At 47.8% G+C, this 27095-nt stretch overlaps 1 protein-coding gene across 1 annotated transcript in view; it reads right to left on the bottom strand.

Annotated features, from left to right (window-relative positions):
- Positions 1–27095, bottom strand: part of LOC144497561 (sterile alpha motif domain-containing protein 1-like) — a 64446-nt gene that overhangs the window by 3812 nt on the left and 33539 nt on the right. Inside the window, exons 4-8 of the mRNA XM_078218987.1 lie at positions 20085–20188; positions 19274–19355; positions 17629–17766; positions 4197–4284; positions 1219–1330 (exon numbers count right to left, since the gene is read on the bottom strand). Coding sequence (XP_078075113.1) covers positions 1219–1330; positions 4197–4284; positions 17629–17766; positions 19274–19355; positions 20085–20188 — 524 coding nt within the window. The remainder of the gene's footprint in view (positions 1–1218; positions 1331–4196; positions 4285–17628; positions 17767–19273; positions 19356–20084; positions 20189–27095) is intronic.

The raw sequence follows: 27095 nt of genomic DNA, 5'->3' as shown, positions 1-27095 counted from the left end.
ACTGTGGCGACTAGGGGAATTTCACAGTAACTTCACTGCAGTGTTAATGTAAGCCTTACTTGTGACTAATAAATAAACTTTAACTTTAATAAATCAAATCAAAGTCTTATTGAATGGAGGAGGAGTTTGGAGAGGCCGAATGGCCTCTTCCTGCTCAGAATCTATATTCATGTCTGAGGCAGAGGTGAAGACAGGCAGTATTTGTGAATCGGTCACAATGGCCAATGTTGCTCAATGTGTGCTTTAATTCATTTGGAATCTCTCCGACTGCTGACACACGTCTGTGTCCATCTTTCTCCGAATCTATTTCAATCAGTTCAGTCTAATCGATCCAATAGCAGGATTGCAGCTAACTCCAAACACTCATCTCTGCGGTGCAAACCAAGTCTAGGCTGCAGGAACTCTGGTGCGGCCGCACTTGGAGTACTGTGTGCAGTTCTGGTCCCCACATTACAGGAAGGATGTGGAGGCTTTGGAGAGGGTGCAGAGGAGGTTTACCAGGATGTTGCCTGGTATGGAGGGGAGATCCTATGAGGAGAGGCTGAGGGATTTGGGATTGTTTTCGCTGGAAAGGTGGCGGCTAAGAGGGGATCTTATTGAAACATATAAGATGATTAGAGGTTTAGATAGGGTGGATAGTGATAGCCTTTTTCCTCTGATGGAGAAATCCAGCACGAGGGGGCATGGCTTTAAATTGAGGGGGGGTAGTTATAGAACCGATGTCAGGGGTAGGTTCTTTACCCAGAGGGTGGTGAGGGATTGGAATGCCCTGCCAGCATCAGTTGTAAATGCGCCTAGTTTGGGGGCGTTTAAGAGATCCGTAGATAGGTTCATGGACGAAAAGAAATTGGTTTAGGTTGGAGGGTCACAGTTTTCTGGTCGGTGCAACATCGTGGGCCGAAGGGCCTGTTCTGCGCTGTAATGTTCTATGTTCTATGTTCTAACCTTCAAACTGTGACTATCCTGCATTTGGGATGTGATCACTGGTTTTAAATGGGGTGGGCGGTTAGCTCTGTGCATCGACTCCCAGTGGAGATGCGGAAAGCTGGTCTGTGTGGAGACCGGACTGCCCGGGAGGTACAGAACAGAAAGGTCACCGTCTGGAGGTGGAACCAACTGCTCAGTGCAAAGAAAGAAGCACCTTGAACACTTGGGGGAACATGGACTGAGAATTCACCCACTGCGATTAATCAAAAGTGGGTGACACATTCAACCCACCTGTTCCTGGAAAGCCACCGCCTGGTCTTCAAATCCAGCTGTCTTAAAATAATTGAAAACATCTAAAATTGTCCACTCGGCGGGATCCAGCTGCTTACTGTTTTCTGTCGGGCTGTGGAGATAGAAATACTAGACTAAATAGTCAGCAATATTCTGGGGACAGATCGCAACAGGTTAGTAAACCAACATGCAAGTGCATTAGAATTGGAAGATGAGAGCAAATGCCCGTTATCACTCAGAGAAACCTTTCCACAGACGGGGGGGGGGTTGGTAGCCAGAGGATCAGATTCACCCTCATTGATTCAGAATCAGAGGAGAGGTGAGCAAAACGTAAAACAGAGCGAGGAAGGAAGTGAATGTACTGGAGCCAAATGTGCAGACAACACAAAAATAGGTGGAAAGGCAAGTTGCGAGAGGGATACAAACAGATTACAAAGAGATATTGACAGGTTATGTAAGTGGTTACACAAAGTTGGCAAATGGGGTATAATGTGGAAAATTGTGAAGTTGTTCATTTTGGAAGGCAGAGAACAAAAGAACAGAGAATTATTTAATTGGAGAAAAACTGCAGAAAGCTGCAGCACAAAGGGACTTGGGGGAACCTGTGCACAAATCACGGAAAGCTAACGGACAGGTACAGCAGGGAATCAGGAAGGGTAATGGAATGTTGGCCCTTATTTCGAGGGTTGGCGTATAAGGGTCGGGAAGTCTTGCTGCAACTGTACAAGGTACTGGTGTGACCACACCTGGAGCACTGGGAGCCGCTTTGTTCCCCTTATTTCATTGGAGGCAGTTCAGAGAAGGTTCACCAGGATGATCCCCCGGTATGGACGGATTGTCTGATGAGGAAAGGTTAAACAGGTTGGGACTTCATTGGAATTTAGAAGAACGAGAGGTGACCTCATTGAAACGTATCAGATTCTTAAGGGGCTTGACAGGGTAAATGCTGAGAGAATGTTTCCCCTCATGGGAGAGTCTCGGACCAGAGGGCCGAGTCTCAGAATAAAGGGGTGTTAAATTTAAGCCTGAGAGAAGGAGGAATTTCTTCTCTCAGAGGGTGTGAGTCGCTGGATGAACAGGTGGTGGGTATTGATTGATTAAATGCCTTGAGCACATATAAAGGAGGACAATTCCGTGACCAGTGAGCGCTGGGGGGATTGGAGTGAATCATCATCATCCCCTGATAATGACACTTTGGTTTAATAATTTCCTTCTGTCATTTTGTTTTAGTTACAGTGCCCAGCCAGGAGCTGTCACCCGTCATTCTTTATTGTTTTGCTTCTATGAAAGGAATAGAGAAAGGGGCGGCAGGAACATTGCGTGTTGGTAGCCAGAGGTACTTAATGCTGCATTCTGTGAATAAACCTACTATCAAGAAAAGGATCTGCATTTTGTCCCATACCTTCCCGTCTGTCTTGGATTCATCCAAGTTTTAAGTAAAGTTTATTTATTTATTAGTCACGAGTAAGGCTTACATTAACACCGCAATGAAGTTACTGTGAAAAATCCCCGAGTCGCCACACTCCAGCGCCTGTTCGGGGACACAAAGGGAGAATTTAGCACGGCCAATGCATCTAACCGGACTGCGGGAGGAAACTGGAGCACCCGGAGGAAACCCACGCAGACACGGGGAGAATGTGCAGACTCCGCACAGACAGTGACCCAAGCTGGGAATTGAACCCAGGCCCCTGCCACTGTGAGGCAGCAGTGCTAACCACTGTGCTATTGTGATTTAGCACCTCAATGGGGAAATAGATTCCCCCCCCCCCGTGCACTAGCTAACCTCAGCTGGGGATACTAATTGGCCTCAGTGCCTTTGAGTTAGAAAGAGGGAGCAATTAAGACACTCTCTTGGAGGTACTGATGAAGTATACCCACAGGAGTCAGTGCCTTCAGGAGATGAGGGGAAAAACTTAGAGGTCATAGAGGTTTACAGCATGGAAACAGGCCCTTCGGCCCAACTTGTCCATGCCGCCCAGTTTTTAACCACTAAGTTAGTCCCAATTGCCCACATTTGGTCCATATCCCTCCATACCCGCCTTACCCATGTAACTGTCTAAATTTTTAAAAGACAAAATTGTACCCGCCTCTACTACTGCATCTAGCAACTCGTTCCAGAACTTGAGAAGAAAAAATTTAAGTTAATTGCAATTGCTCAACCCACATTCCCAATACATAGAAACTAGAAGCAGGAGGAGGCCATTTGGCCCTTCGAGCCTGCTCCGCCATTCATTATGATCATGGCTGATCATCAAATTCAATATCCTGATCCCCCCCTTCCCCCCCATATCCCTTGGACCCTTTAACCACAAGAACTATATTGAATTTCATATTGAAATCACACAATGTTTTGACCTCAACTACTTTCTGTGGTAGTGAATTCCACACATTCACCACCTTCTGGGTGAAAACATTTCTCCTCACCTCAGTCCCAAAAGGTTTATCCCTTATCCTCAAACTATGACCCCCATGGGCGGCACGGTGGCACAGTGGTTAGCGCTGCTGCCTCACAGTGCCAGGGACCCCAGGTTCGATTCCCGGCTTGGGTCACTGTCTGTGTGGAGTTTGCACGTTCTCCCCGTGTCTGCGTGGGTTTCCTCCCACAGTCTGAAAGATGTGCAGGTTAGGGTGCATTGACCCGAACAGGCGCTGGAGTGTGACGACTAGGGGAATTTCACAGTAACTTCATTGCAGCCTTACTTGCGACTAATAAATCAATTTTTAAAAATTTAAATCTAGTTCTGGACACTGCGCAATGTGAGCAATGTCAAAATAAACCACTACTGGGTCAGCGATGCAGTTGCAATCGGTGTACGGTTTTCCAGCAGACCCACATTCAATGATATAAAACATATCCACCACACCGACACCAGAGCCCAGACATTTATATTTGCTTAAGGGCCGGCACGTACTTAGAAAATTAAAAAGCGATTTACAGAGTTGCGTCTTCGCTGAGCAGAGGGAACATGCACACGTACCTTTTATTCGATCCACTTTCGATACTCTCCATCTCGACAGGCGACGCGGAGGGCGTGGGGAGGCACGAGGCGCCTCGCAGTTCAGGAACTAGGAAAGGGGGAACAAGTTCCATCATTTAGGTTCGCGTTGGGGTGGCTTCAAGAATCATTCCCTGCTATCTGCAGTCAAAAGCGCAAATCAAACCTTCAGCTCATTCCCGGTAACAAACAGTAAATCCGATGTTTAAAATCAATCGCAAAGATGGAATGCGATTAGACTTTGGTCCAGGAATTAATATCCCCCTTTCTCTGGAAGCTTCACTGGATTTATAATGCACTATCAATCAAGCCTGGTGCTTTCACAGGCACGGGCTTCAGTCCCTGATGAAGCTTGGTACAGAATTACTACATCCATTTATGGGCTAAATATTCTTCATTATGCCTCCTCCCCCTTCCCCAGGGTTGGATACTTACCTCAAAAACCAAACCACAGTGCTGTTCACAATTTGGAATTGCTTGCTTTTTTTATTAAACAAAAGGAGTTAGCGCAGTGAGATTTCCATTAAACAATATTGCTTTCCCACCTACAATCGCACATTCTGACTGACTCGCGCTGCATTCATCAAACCAAATCGAATTCAGCATAACCTCGTCGCTGAGCTCATCGCTGTAACGTACTGTAACGATCAATTACAATCAACTTCCAAAAGCAATTAATACACTTGCACTAATTAGCATCTCTAATGAGATCCAAATAGAGTTAATGAGCTTCCATTTCCCTTCAAACTAACACCAATCTGAACAATTACAAAGCAATCCCACCCTCCTCTCCCTCGCTCCCGCCCCCACAACTTTCCCCTCACCAATATTGTTACCCACTTCGCTCCTTAAAGACTTGCCAGAAATCAGAGAGCACCTCGGTCCAGCAACTTACCCAGGCAACTGCTAACAAACAGTCAGCACGTGGCTCCAATAACGAGAGGCCTAGCTGCTAAAATCAATCGCGCTGCCATGTAAACATTGCCACCAGTTGCTGTCCAATGATGGACGAACATTCTGGGTCAATCTGCCCCTCCCTGATTAATGGGCAGAGGTCGGGGTGAGAGGGGGAGGGGTGGGAAAGAGGAACCGGCCACTGTTTTGATGAGGGCGCTCCGTTAAACGGCGCGTGGAAAGATTTGGCAGCCAATTAATGGCTGTGGGGGCAGGAATGGAGACAGGGCCGAAAGAGACAGAGGGGGGTTCCAATTTAAACCCACACAGCAGCCATTACTGTGGCTGCTGTCTTAGCCAGTGAATTGCGCGCTGCACTAGTCATGGGAAAGGAGAGGCAGAGGCCTCCTCCACAGGAGGAGACCTGGGCAACTTGGCCAAGGCGTTGTCTGAGATCCTCCTTCCAGACGGTGGCACGAGAAGCCACCCTCTCAACAGCCAGACCAAACAGGCCCGAATCGAGATTGTTACCATGGTGACAGAAACTGTTGGGTCTGCACAAGGAGGTTCACTGACCTTATCCACTCAATGTGGTATGTTAATCCTGGCCCTCAGGACACGGGGATACTGGCCCTCCAGCAGACACCGGGGGAGGGGGAGGGAAGGGTTAGTGGCCTCCCAGCAGACACCAGGGTGGGGAGGAAACTGGCCTTCCAGCATATGGGGGGCAGACACTGGCCCTCCGGCAGACACGGGGAGGGGGGGGGGGTTATTGGCCCTCTGGCAGACACGAGGAGGGAGGAAGGGGAGGGTTATTGGCCCTCCGGCAGACACTCCAGCCAAGGTGTCTTAGGGTACGTGCCGCTCAGCGGGAGAGGAGTGCGCACCGAGCACTTACTCACCCCTCAGAATATGCTGCTGGAGGACCTGTCAATCACAACACAGAGTGCTGGAAAAAAAAATCCAGTGATGGTCTCGTGGTATTATCGCCAGACTATTAATCCAGAAACTCAGCTCATGTTCTGGGCACCCGGGCAGATGGTGAAATTTGAATTCAATCTGGAATTAAGAATCTACTGATGACCATGAAACCATTGTCGAAAAAACCCATCTGGTTCACTAATGTCCTTTCGGAAAGGAAATCTGCCGCCCTTACCTGGTCTGGCCTACATGGGACTCCAGAGTCACAAAAATGTGGTTGACTCTCAACAAGGGCAACTAGGGATGGGCAGTTAATGCTGCCCAGCCAGCGATGCCCATGTCCCTCAAATGAATAATAAAAAAACTCAGGTCTGGCAGCATCTGCCGGGAGGCAGAAACAAGAGTTAACTCTTCTTCCAGACGCTGCCGGACCTGCTGAGATTTTCAAGCATCTCCTTATGTTTCACGCTCCAGCATCCGCAGTATTATAGCACAGAAACATTCATGTGCAGAAACAATAACTGTGGCAACGGCGAGGTTAGCGGTTCCTGATCTCGCTTTCTTTTCAGTCCTGGCAGGAGGTACGAGTTTACGATGCCCCACGAGAGGGGTTTTCTAATACTCATTAGTGCCATGGAGCCAGGGCTCAGCAGTCTGAGGCTCTGCTTTCAAGCTGCAACCTTCTCTGGAGGCATCGGTTACATTCAAACACTTGGCATTTGTATTTTAGTTGTGTGGGGGGAGGGGGGGGAACTGTAATCCAGAGGGAGACAATTTAAATGGAATTAATAAATAATAATAACATAAGAAATAGGAGCAGGAGTCGGCCATCTAGCCCCTTGAGCCTGCCCCACCATTCAATAAGATCATGGCTGATCTGAAGTGGATCAGTTCCACTTTCCTGCCTGATCCCCATAACCCCTAATTCCCTTACCGATCAGGAATCCATCTATCCGTGATTTAAACATATTCAACAAGGTTAAACATATTCAACGTAATAGCTAACCTCCGGAATTAGTGATCCTGGAATTAGCTGACTGACATAAAAATCCATCCGATTCACTCATGTGCACTATACAGACAAAGCATACCGTTCATAGAGAAGGAAACAAGAGTGCAGAATGTTACAGTCATCGCTATGGTGTAGAGAAAGATCAACTTAATGCAAGGTAGGTCCATTCAAAAGTCTGACAGCAGCAGGGAAGAAGCTGTTCTTTAGTTAGTTGGTATGTGATCTCAGACTTTTGTGTCTTTTTCCCCGATGGAAGAAGGTGGAAGAGAGAATGTCCGGGGTGCGTGGGGTTCTTAATTATGCTGGCTGCTTTGCCAAGGCAGCGGGAAGTGTAGACAGAGTTAATGGATGGGAGGCTGGTTTGTGTGATGGATTGGGCTACATTCACGACCCTTTGTAGTTCCTTGCAGTCTTGGGCAGAGCAGGAGCCATACCAAGCTGTGATCCAACCAGAAATAATACTTTCTATGGTGCATCTGTAAAAGTTGGTGAGAGTCGTAGCTGACATGCCAAATTTCCTTAGTCTTCTGAGAAAGTAGAGGCGTTGGTGGGCTTTCTTAACTATAGTGTCAGCATGGGGGGACCAGGACAGATTGTTGGTGATCTGGACACCTAAAAACTTGAAGCTCTCGACCCTTATACCATCCTTATCCTATTTGCCCCTTTGCGACTCCAGACCTTCAGCAATAAGACCCTAAAGTACCCCCTCAAGTGGCTGAGCAACCACGGAGGGCAATAGCGCCGAGGGTGCCTCTGTGTCACCTGGACTGCAGCGGTTGATAAAGGTAGCTCACCAGCGCCTTCTTGAGGGCAATGAGGGATTGGCAACAAATGCTAGCATTGGCCACTGGTCCCAAGAATGAATAAAAGATCAGACTGTTGCTGCCACAGAACGAGACAGAATCATGGAATCCTACAGGGCAGGAGGAGGCCATTTGGCCCATTGAGTCTGCACCAACCACAATCCCACCCAGGCCCTATCCCCATAATCCAGTGCATTTACCCCAGCTAGTCCCCCTGACACTAAGGGGCAATTTAGCATGGCCGATCCACCTAACCTCCACATCTTTGGCGCCTCACCATTGTGCAAGGCTGGGACAAAGCAAGAATTATACATCCGAGATCCTGTCCAATCACTTAGAGCTTGTTACGGGGCAGGTTTAGGTTTGATGGGCGCCTGGGTTGTGCGCACTGTCTGGGGCAGACCAGGTGTTTGGGGGGCAGACACACAGTGCGGAATCAACCTTGGCCACCCCAGGAATTAGGTGGACCCCCATTAAGGAAATGAAGTGCACAACATGAGGACCCAGCCACTGCACACTGGAGCCTACATGTGACGCTAATAAAGAAACTTTAAAAAATATTTTGTAAACAAATGACCCAGACAGTCTGGCAGAGATCAGCTAACCTCACAAAGCCCAGACAATAAAACCGAAAGCCATTAGTTTTTATTTATTAGTGTGACGAGTAGGCTTACATTAACACTGCAATGAAGTTACTGTGAAAATCTCCTAGTCACCACACTCTGGCACCTGCTCGGATACATGGAGAGAGAATTTAGCAAGGCCAATGCACCTAACCAGCACGTCTTTTGGACTGTGGGAGGAAACCCACGCAGACACGGGGAGAACATGCAGACTCCGCACAGACAGTGACCCAAGCTTGGAATCGAACCCGGGTTCCTGGCGCTCTGAGGCAGGACAGAATGAGATGGACATTCTGGGTGGTCACGGCAAGTACACTGAAAGAGGTGCAATGCACTCCCACTCTGTCCAACAGCACTGCAACGACACGGCTCATAGAATCCTACAGTGCAGGAGGTCGTCATTCGGCCCATCGAGTCTGCACCGACCACAATCCCACCCAGGCCCTATCCCCATGCATTTACCCTAGCAAGTCCCCCTAAGACTAAGGGCCAATTTAGCATGGCCAATCCACTTAACCTGCACATCTTTGGACTATGGGTGGAAACCGGAACACCCGAAGGAAACCCACGCAGACATGGGGAGAATGTGCAAACTCCACACTGACAGCGACCCAAGCCAGGCTGCATTGGGAAGCCTCGGCATTCAGAGACCTCTGCTCTGCAAAAATCCCTGCTTGTGCCTTCAATAAACCTGGATGTCCAGGAGCAGCAACTGACTCCTGCATCAGCACAGGGGCAAGAGTAGCCAGATTTGCCAAGGAAACTCTGGCAATACCTTCCAAACCCATCACCTCTACCATCCAGAAGGACAAGGGCAGCAGACGCATGGGAACACCACCACCTAAGTTTCCTTCCAAGTCACTCACCATCCTGACTGGGAATGTTATTGTCATTCTTTCACTGGGGCTGGGTCAAAATCCTGGCACTCCCTCCCTACCAGCATGGTGGGTGTACCTACACTAGATGGAGTAGGCCACTCGGCCCCTCGAGCCTGCTCTGCTATCCAACAAGATCATGACTGATCTGATTCTCACCTCAACCCCGCAGTCCCCCTCACCCCCGATAACCTTCCATCCCGTACCTATTTAGCCCTGACTTAAAAATATTCATAGATTCTGTTTCCACTTCTTTCTGAGGCAGAGTATTCCAGGGACTCCGAGCTCTGCCCTTCCTGTGGAGGGTGTTGTCCTCATCACCACTGGACCCAAAATCTGAGAGTCTTGCCCCGACTGCCAGCTGCTGCCTTGTGTGTGCTCAGGTGCCCCTGCCCCCCCCCCCCCCCCCCCGTGATGCCAGGAGGGTGATGATCCAATCCCTAATTGACCAATCTCCCTGCAAACCTCCACCCTCCTGATGGTGCCAATGTATAAATGGTCGAGTCCCCGCCAGAGTGCCAGTGGCTGGATCCCCACATTGCGCACTTCACTCCCTTAATGGGGGTCCACCTAATTCCTGGGGTGGCCAAGGTAGGCCCCACACTGTGTCCCTTCACCCCCCCCCCCGGGTCTGCCCCAAACAGTGCACACAGCCCAGGCGCCCATCAAACCTAAACCTGCCTCGTAATGAGCTCTCAATGAGAATGTGATTGGACAGGATCTCAGTTCTTGCTTTGCCCCAGCCTTGCGCAATGCTGAGGCACCAATACTCCTCGGTGAACTGGCGTTTCACCCATCCCCCGCCAGTCTGGTGAAACACACTGGCGCCCGGAAATGGCATTAGGAATACGGGGCATTGCCCACACGTTCTTCCAGTGACCACCCCTGATGTGACCTGAGAATTCAGCCGCAACTCTAATGAACAAAGGAACAGGCCCTTCAGCCCTCCAATCCTGTGCTGATCATGATGCCCTAACTAAACTAAAGAAAAAACCTTCTGCCCTCACTCAGTCCGTATCCCTCTATTCCCTCCCTATTCATGTACCCATCCAGGTGCCTCTTAAATGTTGCTAATGTGTCTGCTTCCACCACTCTCTGCGTGAAAAACTTGCCCCGCACATCTCTCTTATACATTCCCCTGCTCATCTTGAACCTGTGCCCCCTTGTAACTGACACTTCCACCCTTGGAAAAGCCTCTGACTATCAGTAGCACAGTGGTTAGCACTGCTGCCTCACAGCGCCAGGGACCCGGGTTCGATTTCCAGCTTGGGCCACAGTCTGTGTGGAGTCTGCACGTTCTCCCCGTGTCAGCGTGGGTTTCCTCCGGGTGCTCCAGTTTCCTACCACAATCCAAAAGACGTGCTGTTTAGGTGCATTGGCCGTGCTAAATTCTCCCTCAGTGTACCCGAACAGGTGCCAGAGTGTGGCAACTAGGGGATTTTCACAGTAACTTCACTGCAGTGTTTAATGTAAGACTACTTGTGATAATAATAAATAAACTTTTAAAAATATTTTGTAAACAAATGGCACAGACAGTCTGGCAGAGATCAGCTAACCTCACAAAGCCCAGGTAGCGAAACTGGAAACCATTCGGGTCCCCAAACCTCAGCTTCACAACCAGCTGTCCGATCAGAGAACCTAATGTCGCCACATTATGGGAAGGATGTGATTGCCCTGGAGGGGGCGCAGAGGAGATTCACCAGGATGTTGCCTGGGATGAAGCATTGAAGTTATAAAGAGAGGTTGGATAGGCTTGGGTTGTTTTCTCTGGAGCAGAGAAGACTGAGGGGCGACCTGATCGAGGTGTTCAAGATTATGAGACACATGGACAGGGTGGATAGGGAGCAGCTGTTCCCCTTCGTTGAAGGGTTGGTTACGAGGGGACACAAGTTAAAAGTGAGGGGTGGGAGGTTTAGGGGGGATTTGAGGAAAAACCTTTTTTACCCGGAGGGTGGTGACAGTCTGGAATGCACTGCCTGGGAGGGTGGTGGAAGTGAGATGCCTCACAGGTGGAGGTAAAATCTTAATGGATAAGAAATTGGAGTTTCCTGGACAGATTTTTTGGACCTGAGCCCGCACCCCCAACCCAGATAATCAATCCAAAAATAGCCCCACTCCACCCCCACAGAAATCAACCCACTCATCAGTGGTCAAACTGCAACACATAAAGTGCAAAGTGTGCAAGCCAGTGAAGATGGCGGAGTAGTGGTGATGCCACTGGAATAATGACCTAAAGGCCGCAGACTAATACTCTGGGGGGCTTGGGGGACATGGGTTCAAATTCCACCACGGCAGCTGGTGGATTTTAAATTCAATTAATAACATCCAGTCCATTAGACGTAGGAACAGAAGTAGGCCATTCGGCCCATCGACTTTGCTGTGCCATTCAATGAGATCGTGGCTGATCTGATATAATCCTCAACTCCATTTTCCCGCCTTACCCCCATAACTCTTGATTCCCTTATTGAGTAAAAATCTGTCCATCTCAGCCTTGAACATATTAAACAACCCAGCCTCGACAGTCCTCTGCGGTAATGAACTCTACACATTCACTAGTCTCAGAGAGAGGAACTTTCTCCTCATCTCTTCTTCAATGGGTGCCCCCCTTACTCTGAGATGATGCCCTCTGGTCTTAGACTCTCCCACAAGGGGAAACAATCTCTCAGCACCTACCCTGTCAGCTCGCCTGAGAATCCTGTCTGTCTCAGTAAGGTCGCCTCTCATTCTTCCAAATTCCAATGAGTACAGGTCCAACCAACTCTACCTCATGGTGACTGATGGGTATAGAGGAATATGGACCAAATGTAATTGGGACTAGTTTAGGGATTTTTAAAAAAAAGGGCGGCATGGACAAGTTGGGCCGAAGGGCCTGCTTCCATGCTGTAAACTGTTATGACTCTGACAAACATCTTCAATTCCGGTAAAAACACATCTGGTTCATAATTTTGATTTGATTTATTATTGTCAGTATTAGTGACTGAAGCGATTCGCAGGTAAAGCAAGGGCAAGTGAAGTGAGGTGGGTGCTGATTGCTCACAACACTGACTGTGAGAGCCGCGCGCTCCCTCTGTGTCAATATTTCTTTTGTTTTTACCAAAGTTCACAGTTCTATTAATACACAAATGATTCAGCGTTTTCTCTAACTCATGATGAAATATTCAGCGTGTTTTAAACGTGTTTAATCTTATTCATGGGGTCGCGGTTAGCGAACAAGCCCGATTTCAACTTCGCAGCCCATTGGGTTGAAGGAGGGTCACTCACGCAGCCCACTCACTCGCCGAGGTTGTCCCTCACTTGTTGCATTTTCAACGCTAAATTGTTGTACAGAGTGGAACAATTACAGCAGGGACTGCAATCTCAGAGGTGACAACGCAACAATTTTGCACATCAGATATCACAGGAGTGCTCAGTGAAGCAAAATAATCCATTAAAAAAACAGCAGGAGCACCACTGGGTAGAAGCAGCGTGTGTATACCGTCACACAGACAGTAAGAAGCAGCGTGTGTATACTGTCACACAGACAGTAAGAAGCAGTGTGTGTATACCGTCACACAGACAGTAAGAAGCAGTGTGTGTATACCGTCACACAGACAGTAAGAAGCAGTGTGTATACCGTCACACAGACAGTAAGAAGCAGTGTGTATACCGTCACACAGACAGTAAGAAGCAGTGTGTGTATACCGTCACACAGACAGTAAGAAGCAGTGTGTGTATACCGTCACACAGACAGTAAGAAGCAGTGTGTGTATACTGTCACACAGACAGTAAGAAGCAGTGTGTGTATACTGTCACACAGACAGTAAGAAGCAGTGTGTGCATACTGTCACACAGACAGTAAGAAGCAGTGTGTGTATACTGTCACACAGACAGTAAGAAGCAGTGTGTATACCGTCACACAGACAGTAAGGAGCAGTGTGTACACCGTCACACAGACAGTAAGAAGCAGTGTGTGTATACTGTCACACAGACAGTAAGAAGCAGTGTGTGTATACCGTCACACAGACAGTAAGAAGCAGTGTGTGTATACCGTCACACAGACAGTAAGAAGCAGTGTGTGTATACTGTCACACAGACAGTGAGAAGCAGTGTGTGTATACCGTCACACAGACAGTAAGAAGCAGTGTGTGTATACCGTCACACAGACAGTAAGCAGTGTGTGTATACCGTCACACAGACAGTAAGAAGCAGTGTGTGTATACCGTCACACAGACAGTAAGCAGTGCGTGTATACCGTCACACAGACAGTAAGAAGCAGTGTGTGTATACTGTCACACAGACAGTAAGCAGTGTGTGTATACCGTCACACAGACAGTAAGAAGCAGTGTGTGTATACTGTCACACAGACAGTAAGAAGCAGTGTGTGTTATACTGTCACACAGACAGTAAGAAGCAGTGTGTGTATACCGTCACACAGACAGTAAGAAGCAGTGTGTGTTATACTGTCACACAGACAGTAAGAAGCAGTGTGTGTATACCGTCACAGAGACAGTAAGAAGCAGTGTGTGTATACCGTCACACAGACAGTAAGAAGCAGTGTGTGTATACCGTCACACAGACAGTAAGAAGCAGTGTGTGTATACTGTCACACAGACAGTAAGAAGCAGGGTGTGTATACCGTCACACAGACAGTAAGAAGCAGTGTGTATACCGTCACACAGACAGTAAGAAGCAGTGTGTGTATACTGTCACACAGACAGTAAGAAGCAGTGTGTGTATACCGTCACACAGACAGTAAGAAGCAGTGTGTATACCGTCACACAGACAGTAAGAAGCAGTGTGTGTATACCGTCACACAGACAGTAAGAAGCAGTGTGTGTATACCGTCACACAGACAGTAAGAAGCAGTGTGTGTATACCGTCACACAGACAGTAAGAAGCAGTGTGTGTACACCGTCACACAGACAGTAAGAAGCAGTGTGTGTATACCGTCACACAGACAGTAAGCAGCAGTGTGTATACCGTCACACAGACAGTAAGAAGCAGTGTGTATACCGTCACACAGACAGTAAGAAGCAGTGTGTGTATACTGTCACACAGACAGTAAGAAGCAGTGTGTATACCGTCAGACAGACAGTAAGAAGCAGGGTGTGTATACCGTCACACAGACAGTAAGAAGCAGTGTGTATACTGTCACAGAGACAGTGAGAAGCAGTGTGTATACCGTCACACAGACAGTAAGAAGCAGTGTGTGTATACTGTCACACAGACAGTAAGAAGCAGTGTGTGTATACCGTCACACAGACAGTAAGAAGCAGGGTGTGTATACTGTCACACAGACAGTAAGAAGCAGTGTGTGTATACTGTCACACAGACAGTAAGAAGCAGTGTGTGTATACCGTCACAGACAGTAAGAAGCAGTGTGTGTATACCGTCACACAGACAGTAAGAAGCAGTGTGTGTATACTGTCACACAGACAGTAAGAAGCAGTGTGTATACCGTCACACAGACAGTAAGAAGCAGTGTGTGTATACTGTCACACAGACAGTAAGAAGCAGTGTGTGTATACCGTCACACAGACAGTAAGAAGCAGTGTGTGTATACTGTCACACAGACAGTAAGAAGCAGTGTGTGTATACTGTCACACAGACAGTAAGAAGCAGTGTGTGTATACCGTCACACAGACAGTAAGAAGCAGTGTGTGTATACCGTCACACAGACAGTAAGAAGCAGTGTGTGTATACTGTCACACAGACAGTAAGAAGCAGTGTGTGTATACTGTCACACAGACAGTAAGAAGCAGTGTGTGTATACTGTCACACAGACAGTAAGAAGCAGTGTGTGTATACTGTCACACAGACAGTAAGAAGCAGTGTGTGTATACCGTCACACAGACAGTAAGAAGCAGTGTGTGTATACCGTCACACAGACAGTAAGAAGCAGTGTGTGTATACTGTCACACAGACAGTAAGAAGCAGTGTGTGTATACCGTCACACAGACAGTAAGAAGCAGTGTGTGTATACCGTCACACAGACAGTAAGAAGCAGTGTGTATACCGTCACACAGACAGTAAGAAGCAGTGTGTGTATACTGTCACGCAGACAGTAAGAAGCAGTGTGTATACCGTCACACAGACAGTAAGAAGCAGTGTGTGTATACCGTCACACAGACAGTAAGAAGCAGTGTGTGTATACCGTCACACAGACAGTAAGAAGCAGTGTGTGTATACCGTCACACAGACAGTAAGAAGCAGTGTGTGTATACCGTCACGCAGACAGTAAGAAGCAGTGTGTATACCGTCACACAGACAGTAAGAAGCAGTGTGTATACCGTCACACAGACAGTAAGCAGTGTGTATACCGTCACACAGACAGTAAGAAGCAGTGTGTGTATACTGTCACACAGACAGTAAGAAGCAGTGTGTATACAGACACACAGACAGTAAGAAGCAGTGTGTGTACTGTCACACAGACAGTAAGAAGCAGTGTGTGTATACTGTCACACAGACAGTAAGAAGCAGTGTGTGTATACCGTCACAGAGACAGTAAGAAGCAGTTTGTGTATACCGTCACACAGACAGTGAGAAGCAGTGTGTGTATACCGTCACACAGACAGTAAGAAGCAGTGTGTGTATACCGTCACACAGACAGTGAGAAGCAGTGTGTGTATACTGTCACACAGACAGTAAGAAGCAGTGTGTGTATACTGTCACACAGACAGTAAGAAGCAGTGTGTGTATACCGTCACACAGACAGTAAGAAGCAGTGTGTGTATACCGTCACAGAGACAGTAAGAAGCAGTGTGTGTATACCGTCACACAGACAGTGAGAAGCAGTGTGTGTATACTGTCACACAGACAGTAAGAAGCAGTGTGTGTATACCGTCACAGAGACAGTAAGAAGCAGTGTGTGTATACCGTCACACAGACAGTGAGAAGCAGTGTGTGTATACTGTCACACAGACAGTAAGAAGCAGTGTGCGCTGGGCCTAACTCTGGCAGAGCGCTGGGTCTAACTCTGGCAGAGCGCTGGGTCTAACTCTGGCAGAGCGCTGGGTCTAACTCTGGCAGAGCGCTGGGTCTAACTCTGGCAGAGCGCTGGGTCTAACTCTGGCAGAGCGCTGGGTCTAACTCTGGCAGAGCGCTGGGTCTAACTCTGGCAGAGCGCTGGGTCTAACTCTGGCAGAGCGCTGGGTCTAACTCTGGCAGAGCGCTGGGTCTAACTCTGGCAGAGCGCGGGGTCTAACTCTGGCAGAGCGCGGGGTCTAACTCTGGCAGAGCGCTGGGTCTAACTCTGGCAGAGCGCGGGGTCTAACTCTCAGCACCACACTTTAGTCAACCTGTCAAAGTTATAAAAACGGTGCAAAGACTTCTTGGAGCTGTATGAGGGCTACGGGAGTTCCATTTCCTGAGGAGGCTGGAGGAAACCAGGTTACTCCCCGTGCAGTCATAGAAGCCAACAGCGCAGAATGAGGCCATTTGGCCCATTGAGTCTACATCGACCACAATCCCACCCAGGCCCAATTCCATAACCCCATGCATTCACCCTAGCTAGTCCCCCTGACACTAAGGGGCAATTTAGCACGGCCAATCCACCTAAACCACACATCCTAGCACTGTGGGAGGAAACCCATGCAGACACGGGGAGAACGTGCAAACTCCACACAGACAATGACCCGAGGCCAGAATTGAACCCGGGTCTCTGGCGCTGTGAGACAGCAGTGCTAACCCACTGTGCCACCGTGCCACCCTCCAAAGTCTAGAATTGAAAACTAGTCTCAGTAACATTCTCAATTTTTGTAAAAACCCATCTGGTCCATGAATGTACCTCAGGGAAGGAAATCTGCCATCCTTACCTGGTCTGGCCTACATGTGACTCCAGACCTACAGTGATGTGGTTGACTCATGCGGCCAAGTGAGACGCTCAATTCAAGGGCAATTAGGGATGGGCAACAAAAGTTGGCCTTGCCAGCGCCACCCATATCCCATGAAAGAATATGTATTTGTATAACTCTTTCAAAGTGCCAGTATAGACACAATGTACCGAATGGCCTCCTTCTGTCAGTCAAAGCACTGTCCCTTGTACAACTGAGAGAATGAAAAAAAAATATGTGGGGGTAGGGACTGGGTGGGATTGTGGTCAGTGCAGACTCGATGGGCCGAATGGCCTCCTTCTGCACTGTAGGGTTTCTATGATTCTTTCTTTCTATGAATTGAAGTCAACTCAGCGAGGAACAAATACGACAAGCATTCGCGCAGAAACTAGGCTAACTCCCAGCCAAACGCGGGAGAGTACCCGTTCCCCCCTGAACATTAACTGCACACGAAGTCGACAGACCATCCCACTACCTGCTGCTCGCTGTTCAGCTTCCTCCTTGGCAGTGTCATTCTTCAGGGCAGGATCAGGAGAGGGAAGTCGAACGAGTAACATCCTTTTGGCAGCCTCTTCCCGGGAGCTGGTCACGCACTCCCCGTACAGCCACTGATCTGAGGAAAATCCCAACACTTAGCAGTTATTTAGCTGTGATCCCCCGTCCCTGCAGCCTTCACTTGTACCCACATACACCGAGGCAGCTTACAATACCATTCCGCACTCGTGTGCAGAATTCCAGCACCTTCTTAATAACCAACCGCCAGTGATTTTTAACTCTCCCTCGTGTCGGTCAGACATTAATTAGATCTCAAACTCCAAACACACGGGACTGTCAAATTAAACAAAGTGGAGTCTCACCTTTCAATGTGAATTCAACGGCAGCGGAGACCCAGAGAGAAAATTAAATTTAAAACTAAATCTAATTTGCAGCATCCAGATTCTCTGAAGCAAATCAAGCTTTAGAATCAGATCGTATGATTCAGCACAAAACAGACCCAACCACTAACTCAACCCTGCATATCTGCCTGAGCATTAGTGCCAAACATCCCAGGTTTTTGTCCTAACAAAACACACACACACTCCCAACACACACACACACACACTCACAGACGGAGAGCATGAGGACAGGATGAGCCTGTAGTCAAAACTAGCACGGTGGCACAGTAGTTAGCACTGCTGCCTCACAGCACCAAGGACCCGGGTTCGATTCCCAGCTCGGGTCACTGTCTGTGCGGAGTCTGCACGTTCTCCCCGTGTCTGCGTGGGTTTCCTTCGGGTGCTCCAGTTCCCTCCCACAGTCCAAAGGTGTGCAGGTTAGATTTATTGGATGAGAAATTGCCCCTTAGTGTCAGGGGGACGAGGAGGATAAATATGTGGGGTTACAGGGATGGGACCTGGGTGGGATTGTTGTTGCTGCAGACTCGATGGGCCGAATGGCCTCCTTCTGCACTGTAGATTCTATGACAGCTCCGCTTTCCTGCCTCATCCCCCTTCTAATTGATTCCCTTACCGATCAAAAATGTCTATCTCAGCTTTGAACGTAGTTAATGACCCAGTCTCTACAGCCCCCTCCGGTAAAGAATTCCACAGAATCCCTCAGTGAAGAAATTCCTCCTCATCTGTCTTAAGTGGGCAACCTCCTTACTCTGAGATGATGCCCTCAGGTCCTAGACTCTCCCACAAGGGCAAAGGACCTCTCAGTATCTCCCCTGTCAATCCCTCGGAGAATCCGATATGTCTCAATAAGGTCACCTCTCATTCTTCCAAACTCCAATGAGTACAGACCCAACCTACTCAACCTCTCCTCGTAAGACAATCTCTCCAACCTGGCAAACCTTCTCAAGGCTGCCTCCAATGCCAATATACCTTTCCTTAGATAAGACAACCAAAACCCTATTGAAACCCTTCACAGTTTAAAAAACCTCCATTGGGTCCCCAGCCCCTGAATCTTGTCTCAGGAGAGAGGCCGGGGCTCGTTCAGTCTTCATCATGAAAACTGGAGCTCCACCAATTTCCAGTGAAATGCTGCCACCTGGAGTCAGGCCTCGGCATTGCAAGCCATTCACACCAGACCGAAAGTTCTGACCAATTCATCATTCATCCAAGGGGTGTGATTCCTACCTGTCGAATGTCCCGACACATCTTGAGTGTGACCATTCATGCCACGGGACTTCTTATACGTGTCGCAGTTCAAAAATACTGACTGCAAGCACAAAGGTAAAAGGCAAAGGGAAAATTAGAGAAGATTCCTGCCTTAGAGAGAGGAAAGGGTTGAGCAAGAGTGGGTATTCATAGAGTTATAGAGGTTTAGAGCATGGAAACAGGCCCTTCGGCCCAACTTGTCCATGCCGCCCAGTTTCAATATATCAAACAATTCAAATACGGAAAAGACAGAAAATTATTTCACAGCACATCAGGCTGACAAAACAAAACGCAAGTTCAGTAAACTATAACATGGTGACTATGGAAAAACTATTCCGAGTGGCAGAAGAATTGATAATCACTGGGCAGAGATACGAGGGAAATAAAGGAAAATTGTTTATCTTACACAAGTTGTTGGGAAACGGAATGCACTGCTCGATAAAGTCAAGGTAGCAGATTCAATAGTTACTTCCGAAAAGGGAATGGGATAAATACTAAAAGAGAAAAGGGTGGCACAGTGACACAGTGGTTAGCACTGCTGTGTCTCAGCGCCAGGGATCTGGGTTCCATTCCCGGCTTGGGTCACTGCTGTGTGGAGTTTGCACGTTCTCCCCATGTCAGTGCGGGTTTCCTCCAGGTGCTCCGGTTTCCTCCCACCTAATGAAGGGGCAGCGCTCTGAAAGCTCGTGCTACCAAATAAACCTGTTGGACTTTAACCCTGGTGTTGTGAGTTGAAGAACATTAAACAAGCCATCACTGGACAATTCCCCGGGCTGACTGTAGTACTTACTGATTCAGTAGGGTGTTTATAATCAGCAACCTTATTACTCTTGCAGTTGTTCTGTTTGGAAATGAGCTCCACTGACTCAGTCTCGTGGGCATCTTGCTCCAACTCTGCAAATTCAACAAAGTTAATGACACTTTGCAGCATCCATAATCTTCAATTCATCTAAAACTCCAGTGCCAGTAAAATCCCATTCACACATTGCCCAGGTGCTTGCTGAAATACACAGGCTCCCAGTCCAGCCTTGTTGCCGAGATCCTCTGCTCTGGAATTCACTCCAGCATCTTCTGTACCTCTCCATGCTTTGAAATCCCAACCCTTTGGCCAAACCTCTATGTGACTCAATTGTTTCTCTTATGAGTGACCTTGGGGACATTTTACTAGGTTAAAGACTGTAAAGTCTAGCTCCAGCTGGACAGCAGGTACCCTTATGTATTACATTTCATTACAACACTGAAACCAGACATTCAACCTAACTGGTCACACAAGCTTCCTCCCACACTTCATCATCTCACCCTGCCAATTTACCTTCAAATCTTTTCTCCCTTTTGGCCCATCAAGTCCACTCTGCCATCAATGAGATCATGACTGATCTAATATAGAAACACAGAAAATAGGTGCAGAAGACCATTCGACCCTGCACCACCATTCAATATGATCATGGTTGATCATGTACTTTCAGTATCCCAGTCCCGCTTTCTCTCCATACCCCTTGATCCCTTTAGCCACAAGGGCCACGTCCAACTCCCTCTCGAAGATATCTAACCAACTGGCCCCAACAGCTTTCTGTGGTAGAGAATTCCACAGGTTCACAACTCTCTGTGAAGAAGTTCTTCCTCATCTCAGTCCTGAATGGCTTACCCCGTATTCTTAGACTGTGACCCCAGTTCTGGACTTCCCCAACATCAGGAACATTCTTCCCGAATCTAGCCTGTCCAGTCCCATCAGGATTTTATATCTTTCTATGAGATCCCCTCTCGTTTAAAGTTGATTTATTAGTGTCACAAGTAGGCTTACATTAACTGTTACTGTGAAAATCCTCTAGTCGCCACACTCCGGCGCCTGTTCGGGTACACTGAGGGAGAATTTAGCATAGCCTTTCGGAGTTTGGGAGGAAACCGGAGCACCCGGAGGAAAGCCACGCGCATGCAGGGAGAACGTGCAGACTCAACACAGTGATCCAAGCCGGGAATCGAACCCGGGTCCTTGGCACTGTGAGGCAGCAGTGCTAACCACTGTGCCACCATGTCACCCCACTTCTAAATTCCAGTGAGTACAAGCCCAGTCGACCCAGTCTCGTTTCATATGTCAGTCTTGCCATTCCAGAAGTCAGTGAACCTTCGCTGGACTGCCTCAATAGCAAGAATGTCCTTCCTCAGACTAGGTCAAACCTGCACACGATACTCAAGGTGTGGCCTCACCAAGACCCTGTATAACTGTAGCAAGACATCCTTACTCCTATACTCAAATCCTCTTGCTATGAAGGGCAGCATGCCATTAGCTTTCCTCACCGCTTGCTGTACCTGCATGCCAACCTTCTGTTCCACCATGGCACCCACGTCACTTCCCCTTTTCCTAAACTGCCACCGTTCAGATAATAATTTTCCTTCCTGTTTTTGCCAAAATGGATAACCTCACATTTATCCACATTATGTTGCATTTGCCAAGTTTTTGCCCACTCAGTCAGCCTGTCCAAGTCACCCTGCAACCTCTCAGCATCCTCCTCACAGCACACACTGCCACCCAGCTTAGTGTCGTCTGCAAATTTGGAGATATTGCATTCAATTTCTTCCTTCAAATCATTAATGATAATCCTCAACTCCACATTCCCGCCTTATCCCAATAACCTGCGATTCCCTTACTAATTAAAAATCCGTCTATCTTAGCCTTGAATATAGTTACCCACCCAGCCTCGACAGCCCTCTGTGATCAAAAGAAAAATTCCAGATTCCCCCAGGAGGAGAAATTCCTCCTCGTCTCTGTTTTAAATGGGTAACCCCTTACTGAGATTATGCCCTCTGGTCCTAGACTCTCCCACAGGGGGAAACAGCCTCTCATCATCTAGCCTGTCAAACCCCCTGAGAAATCCGATACAGCTCAGAACAAAGAGATCTCGGGGTATATGTTCAGAGCTCCTTGAAAGTGGAGTCACCGGTGGACAGAGTGGTGAAGAAGGCATTCAGCATGCTTGGTTTCATTGGTCATAACATTGAATACAGGAGTTGGGACATCTTGTTGAAGTTGTACAAGACATTGGTAAGGCCACACTTGGAATACTGTGTACAGTCTGGTCACCCTATTATAGAAAGGATATTATTAAACTAGAAAGAGTGCAAAAACGATTTACTAGGATGCTACCGGGACTTGATGGTTTGAGTTATAAGGAGAGGCTGGATAGACTGGGACTTTTTTCTCTGGAGCGTAGGAGGCTGAGGGGTGATCTTATAGAGATCTATAAAATAATGAGGGGCACAGATCAGCTAGATGGTCAATATCCTTTCCCAAAGGTAGGGGAGTCTAAAACTAGAGGGCATATCTTTAAGGTGAGAAGGGAGAGATACAAAAGTGTCCAGAGGGGCAATTATTTCAGAGGGTGCTGAGTGTCTGGAACAAGCTGCCAGAGGTAGTAATAGAGGCGGGTACAATTTTGTCTTTTAAAAAGTGTTTAGACAATTACATGGGTAGGATGGGCAGAGAGGGATATGGGCCAAACGCGGGAATTGGGATTAGCTCAGGGGTTTAAAAGAGCGGCATGGACAAGTTGGGCCAAAGGGTCCGTTTCCATGCTGTAAACCTCTATGACTCTATCTCAGTAAGATCACCTCTAATACTTCTAAATTCTTAAATGCATCTAAAGAAAAATAAAGTGAAAGAGAGAAGTGTATAAAATCCTGAGTATGTGTTCCCCTTGTGAGAGAATCCAGCATTAGGGGGTCACGGTCTAAAAATAAGGGGTCGTCTACTGAAGGAGAGGAGGAGAATTTTTTTTCTCTCAAGAGGGTTCTCAGTCTTTGGAACTCACTTCATCTAAAAAGGTAGTGAAAACAGAATCTCTGAATATTTTAACGCAGCGCTGGATAGATTCTTGGGAGTGAAGGGTAGGTGGGAATGTGAGGATAAGGTTCAGAAAAGCAATGATCTTGTTGAATGGTGGTGCAGCCTCGAAGGGCCGAGTGGCCTATTCCTGCTCCGAATCTGTCTGTTCGAACATTGAGAGAGGAAGAGCCCGGATGTGGACAGGAGCACTGGGATTTTCCGGAGCGGTTGCAGCAGGTCCCAGACCGCGTGGCGAACATGGCAGGCCATTCAAACGACGATGCCCTCCGGCCGGACTGGAGGATCCCTCCAGTGGGGGGGAACTGGAAAATTTGGCCAAGGAGTGGGAAAGTAGGGAAGAGGAAGACCGCGAGCAATGAAGCCCGTGTCAAAATGAATCTTAATGTTAACCGCAGTCCACTTGCTGGTTTTACCCCTGTTGTGTTTTCACCCCGATTTTCCCGGTTTCTCTCACACCAGCACTCCTTCGTGCGGATCCTTCAGATTCCCTTCCCACTGCGACCTGACTTTGTCCTTTTCTCCTTTCGTCAGTGTTTTTTCTCATTCAGTATTACTTTAACATTTCCATTCTTTTGTTTGTGTATTTGCTCGACACTCCCTCCTGTGTGTGTGTGTGAATGGACTGTCAGGACTCTCGGGTTACACACGGTGCGTCATCTACTGTACAGAGAGCAGAAGAGGAGACAGGTTTTCGCAAGACCGACTCAAACTGCTAACGGCCTGCGTTTCTTTATTTTGTTCATTTATATCCCATCGGCATCGCTGACCAGCCCAGCACTTACTGTCCATCCCCAATTGCCCTTCTTAAGGTGGTGGTGGTCAGCTGCCTTCTTGAATCATTGCAGTCCATGTGGTGTAGGTACACCCACAGAGCTGTTAGGGAGGGATTTCCAGGACTTTGACTCAGAGACAGTCAGGGTGGTGAGTGGTTTGGAGGGGAACTTGCAAGAAACTACAAAGGGTCATGAACGAAGCCCAGTCCATCACTCAAACCAGCCTCCCATCCATTGACTCTGTCTACACTTCCCGCTGCCTCGGCAAAGCAGCCAGCATAATTAAGGACCCCACGCACCCCGGACATTCTCTCTTCCACCTTCCCCCGTCGGGAAAAAGATACAAAAGTCTGAGGTCACGTACCAACCGACTCAAGAACAGCTTCTTCCCTGCTGCTGTCAGACTTTTGAATGGACCTACCTTGCATTAAGTTGATCTTTCTCTACACCCTAGCAATGACTGTAACACTACATTCTGCACTCTCTCCTTTCCTTCTCTCTGAACGGTATGCTTTGTCTGTAGAGCATGCAAGAAACAATACTTTTCACGGTATACTAATAGAACATAGAACAGTGCAGCACAGAACAGGCCCTTCGGCCCACGATGTTGTGCCGAGCTTTATCTGAAACCAGATATATGTGATAACAATAAATCAAATCAAATCAAGTGAATGTTGTTCCTGTGTGTCTGTTGTCCTTGTCCCTCCAGATGGTAGGGGATGTGGGCTCGGAAGATGCTGTCAAAGGGAGTTGCTGCAGTGCATCTTGTCGATGGTACACACTGCTGCTACTGTTCCTGCACATTCCCCCCATCCCCAGACAAATTGATCAGTTCACCTTGACCATGCTGAGATACCATTTGAAAATGCAATAAACCATTTGCAGCCATATAAAATATAAAAAGAATAGATTGCAAGATTTCTAAACAGAGCAAATTAACCCAAAGTATAAGTGTGTCGAGCTCTGCAGGAAGATTGAGGAAGTATCTTCCCTGCAGCTGACTGTATAATGTGCAGCTCCAACCATCAATAATCAAGAACTCCAGAGTAGGGACAAAATGACCTCGTTTCTCCTACATCCGTAAGCCATAAATTTCTCGATCCTTGCTTTGAAGTCTTCTCTGTCTGCATTAATGGGAATATTTCCTCACAAAGATCATTATCTTTTCTATCGCTCCATCTACAGACAGCAGCAGAGAGGAGCTGGGGATTCAGCCCTGGAACAGCACTCCGTTTTGTACTGATTATTCACTGGGCTTTGCCTGTCGAATGGGGGTGGGGGGAGAAGAGGAGAGAGAGAATGAGAAAATATCATCCAGAAGGTCCTCTGGGGCTCAGAGACTGAAAACCACATCTCATTTTGAAAGGATGTGTATCAGAAGTATGGTAACCTGCAGAGCTCCAGACCAAATTCTGGAAAGGAGATTAGGCTGGCTGGTGACTTGCTTTACAGCCAGGGCAGACATGTTGGGCCTAGTGGCCTCTTTCTGTATTGTAAACTTTCTACAATTCTATTGAAACCTTGCGGACTGTGGCTTCCATTTACACAAAGACAAGGTGTGTGGACACCTCTGTACTAATGGATCTCCTGATATCCTGGCAGAAGGCAGAGAGTGGGGATAAAGGGATCTTTCTCAGGATGGCAGTCGGTGACTAGTGGTGTGCCTCAGGGGTCGGTGCTGGGACCACAATTTTTCACAATATACATTAACGATTTGGAAGGAACTGAAGTCATTGTTGCTAAGTTTGCAGATGATACAACGATATGTAGAAGGAAAGGTAGTATTGAGGAAGCAGGGGGGCTGCAGAAGGACTTGGACAGGTTAGGAGAGTGGGCAAAGAAGTGGCAGATGGAATACAATGTGGAAAAGTGTGAGGTTATGCACTTTGGAAGGAGGAATGGAGGCATAGACTATTCTCTAAATGGGGAAATGCTTAGGAAATCAGAAACACAAAGGGACTCGGGAGTCCTTGTTCAAGATTCTCATAAGGCTGTCACGCAGGTTCATTCGGCAATTAAGGCGGCAAATGCATTCATGTCGAGAGGGCTAGAATACAAGAGCAGGGATGTACTTCTGAGGCTGTATAAGGCTCTGGTCAGACCCCATTTGGAGCATTGTGAGCAGTTTTGGGCCCCATACCTAAGGAAGGATGTGCTGGCCTTGGAAAGGGTCCAGAGGAGGTTCATAAGAATGATCCCTGGGATGAAGAGCTTGGGTATTGAGGAATGGTTGAGGACTCTGGGACTGTACTTGTTGGAGTTTAGAAGGATGAGGGGGATCTTATTGAAACTTACAGGATAGTCGAATAGGGGGTGGGGGGGGGGGGGGGGGAGAGAGAGAGAGAGAGGATACTGCAAGGCCTGGATAGAGTGGACATGGAGAGGATGTTTCCACTAGTAGGAAAACTGGAACTAGAGGGCACAACCTCAGGCTAAAGGGACGATCCTTTAAAACAGAGATGAGGAGGAATTTCTTCAGCCAGAGAGTGGTGAATCTACGGAACTCTTTGGCGCAGAAGGCTGTGGAGACAAGTCATTGAGTGTCTTTAAGACAGAGACAGATAGGTTCTTGATTAATAAGGGGATCAGGGGTTATGGGGAGAAGGCAGGAAAATTGGGATGAGAAAAATATCAGCCATGATTGAATGACAGACTCGATGGGCCGAGTGGCCTAATTCTGCCCCAGTGGTCTTATGGTTTTATCCTGGGAAACGGTTATGTATTATTTGATTTCTTGTCAAATGTATTAGTATACAGTGAAAAATATTGTTTCTTGCACACTACACAAAGCATACCGTTCATAGAGAAAGAAAGGAGAGAGTGCAGAATGTAGTGTTACAATCATAGCTAGAGTGTAGAGAAAGAGGTTGATCCATTCAAAAGTCTGACAGCAGCAGGGAAGAAGCTGTCCTCGAGTTGGTTGGTACGTATCTTCAAACTTTTGTATCTTTTTCCCGACGGAAGAAGGTGGAAGAGAGAATGTCCGGGGTGCGTGAGGTCCTTAATTATGCTGGCCGCTTTGCCGAGGCAGCGGGAAGTGTAGACAGAGTCAATGGAAAGGAGGCTGGTTTGCATGATGGATTGGGCTACATTCACGACCTTTTGTAGATCCTTGCGGTCCTGGGCAGAGCAGGAGCCATACCAAGCTGTGATACAACCAGAAATAATGCATTCTATGATGCATCTG

Source organism: Mustelus asterias, chromosome 8 (genome assembly GCF_964213995.1).
Source record: "Mustelus asterias chromosome 8, sMusAst1.hap1.1, whole genome shotgun sequence".
In the NCBI taxonomy this organism is placed as follows: domain Eukaryota; kingdom Metazoa; phylum Chordata; class Chondrichthyes; order Carcharhiniformes; family Triakidae; genus Mustelus; species Mustelus asterias.
This window is presented reverse-complemented; position numbering and strand designations above follow the sequence as displayed.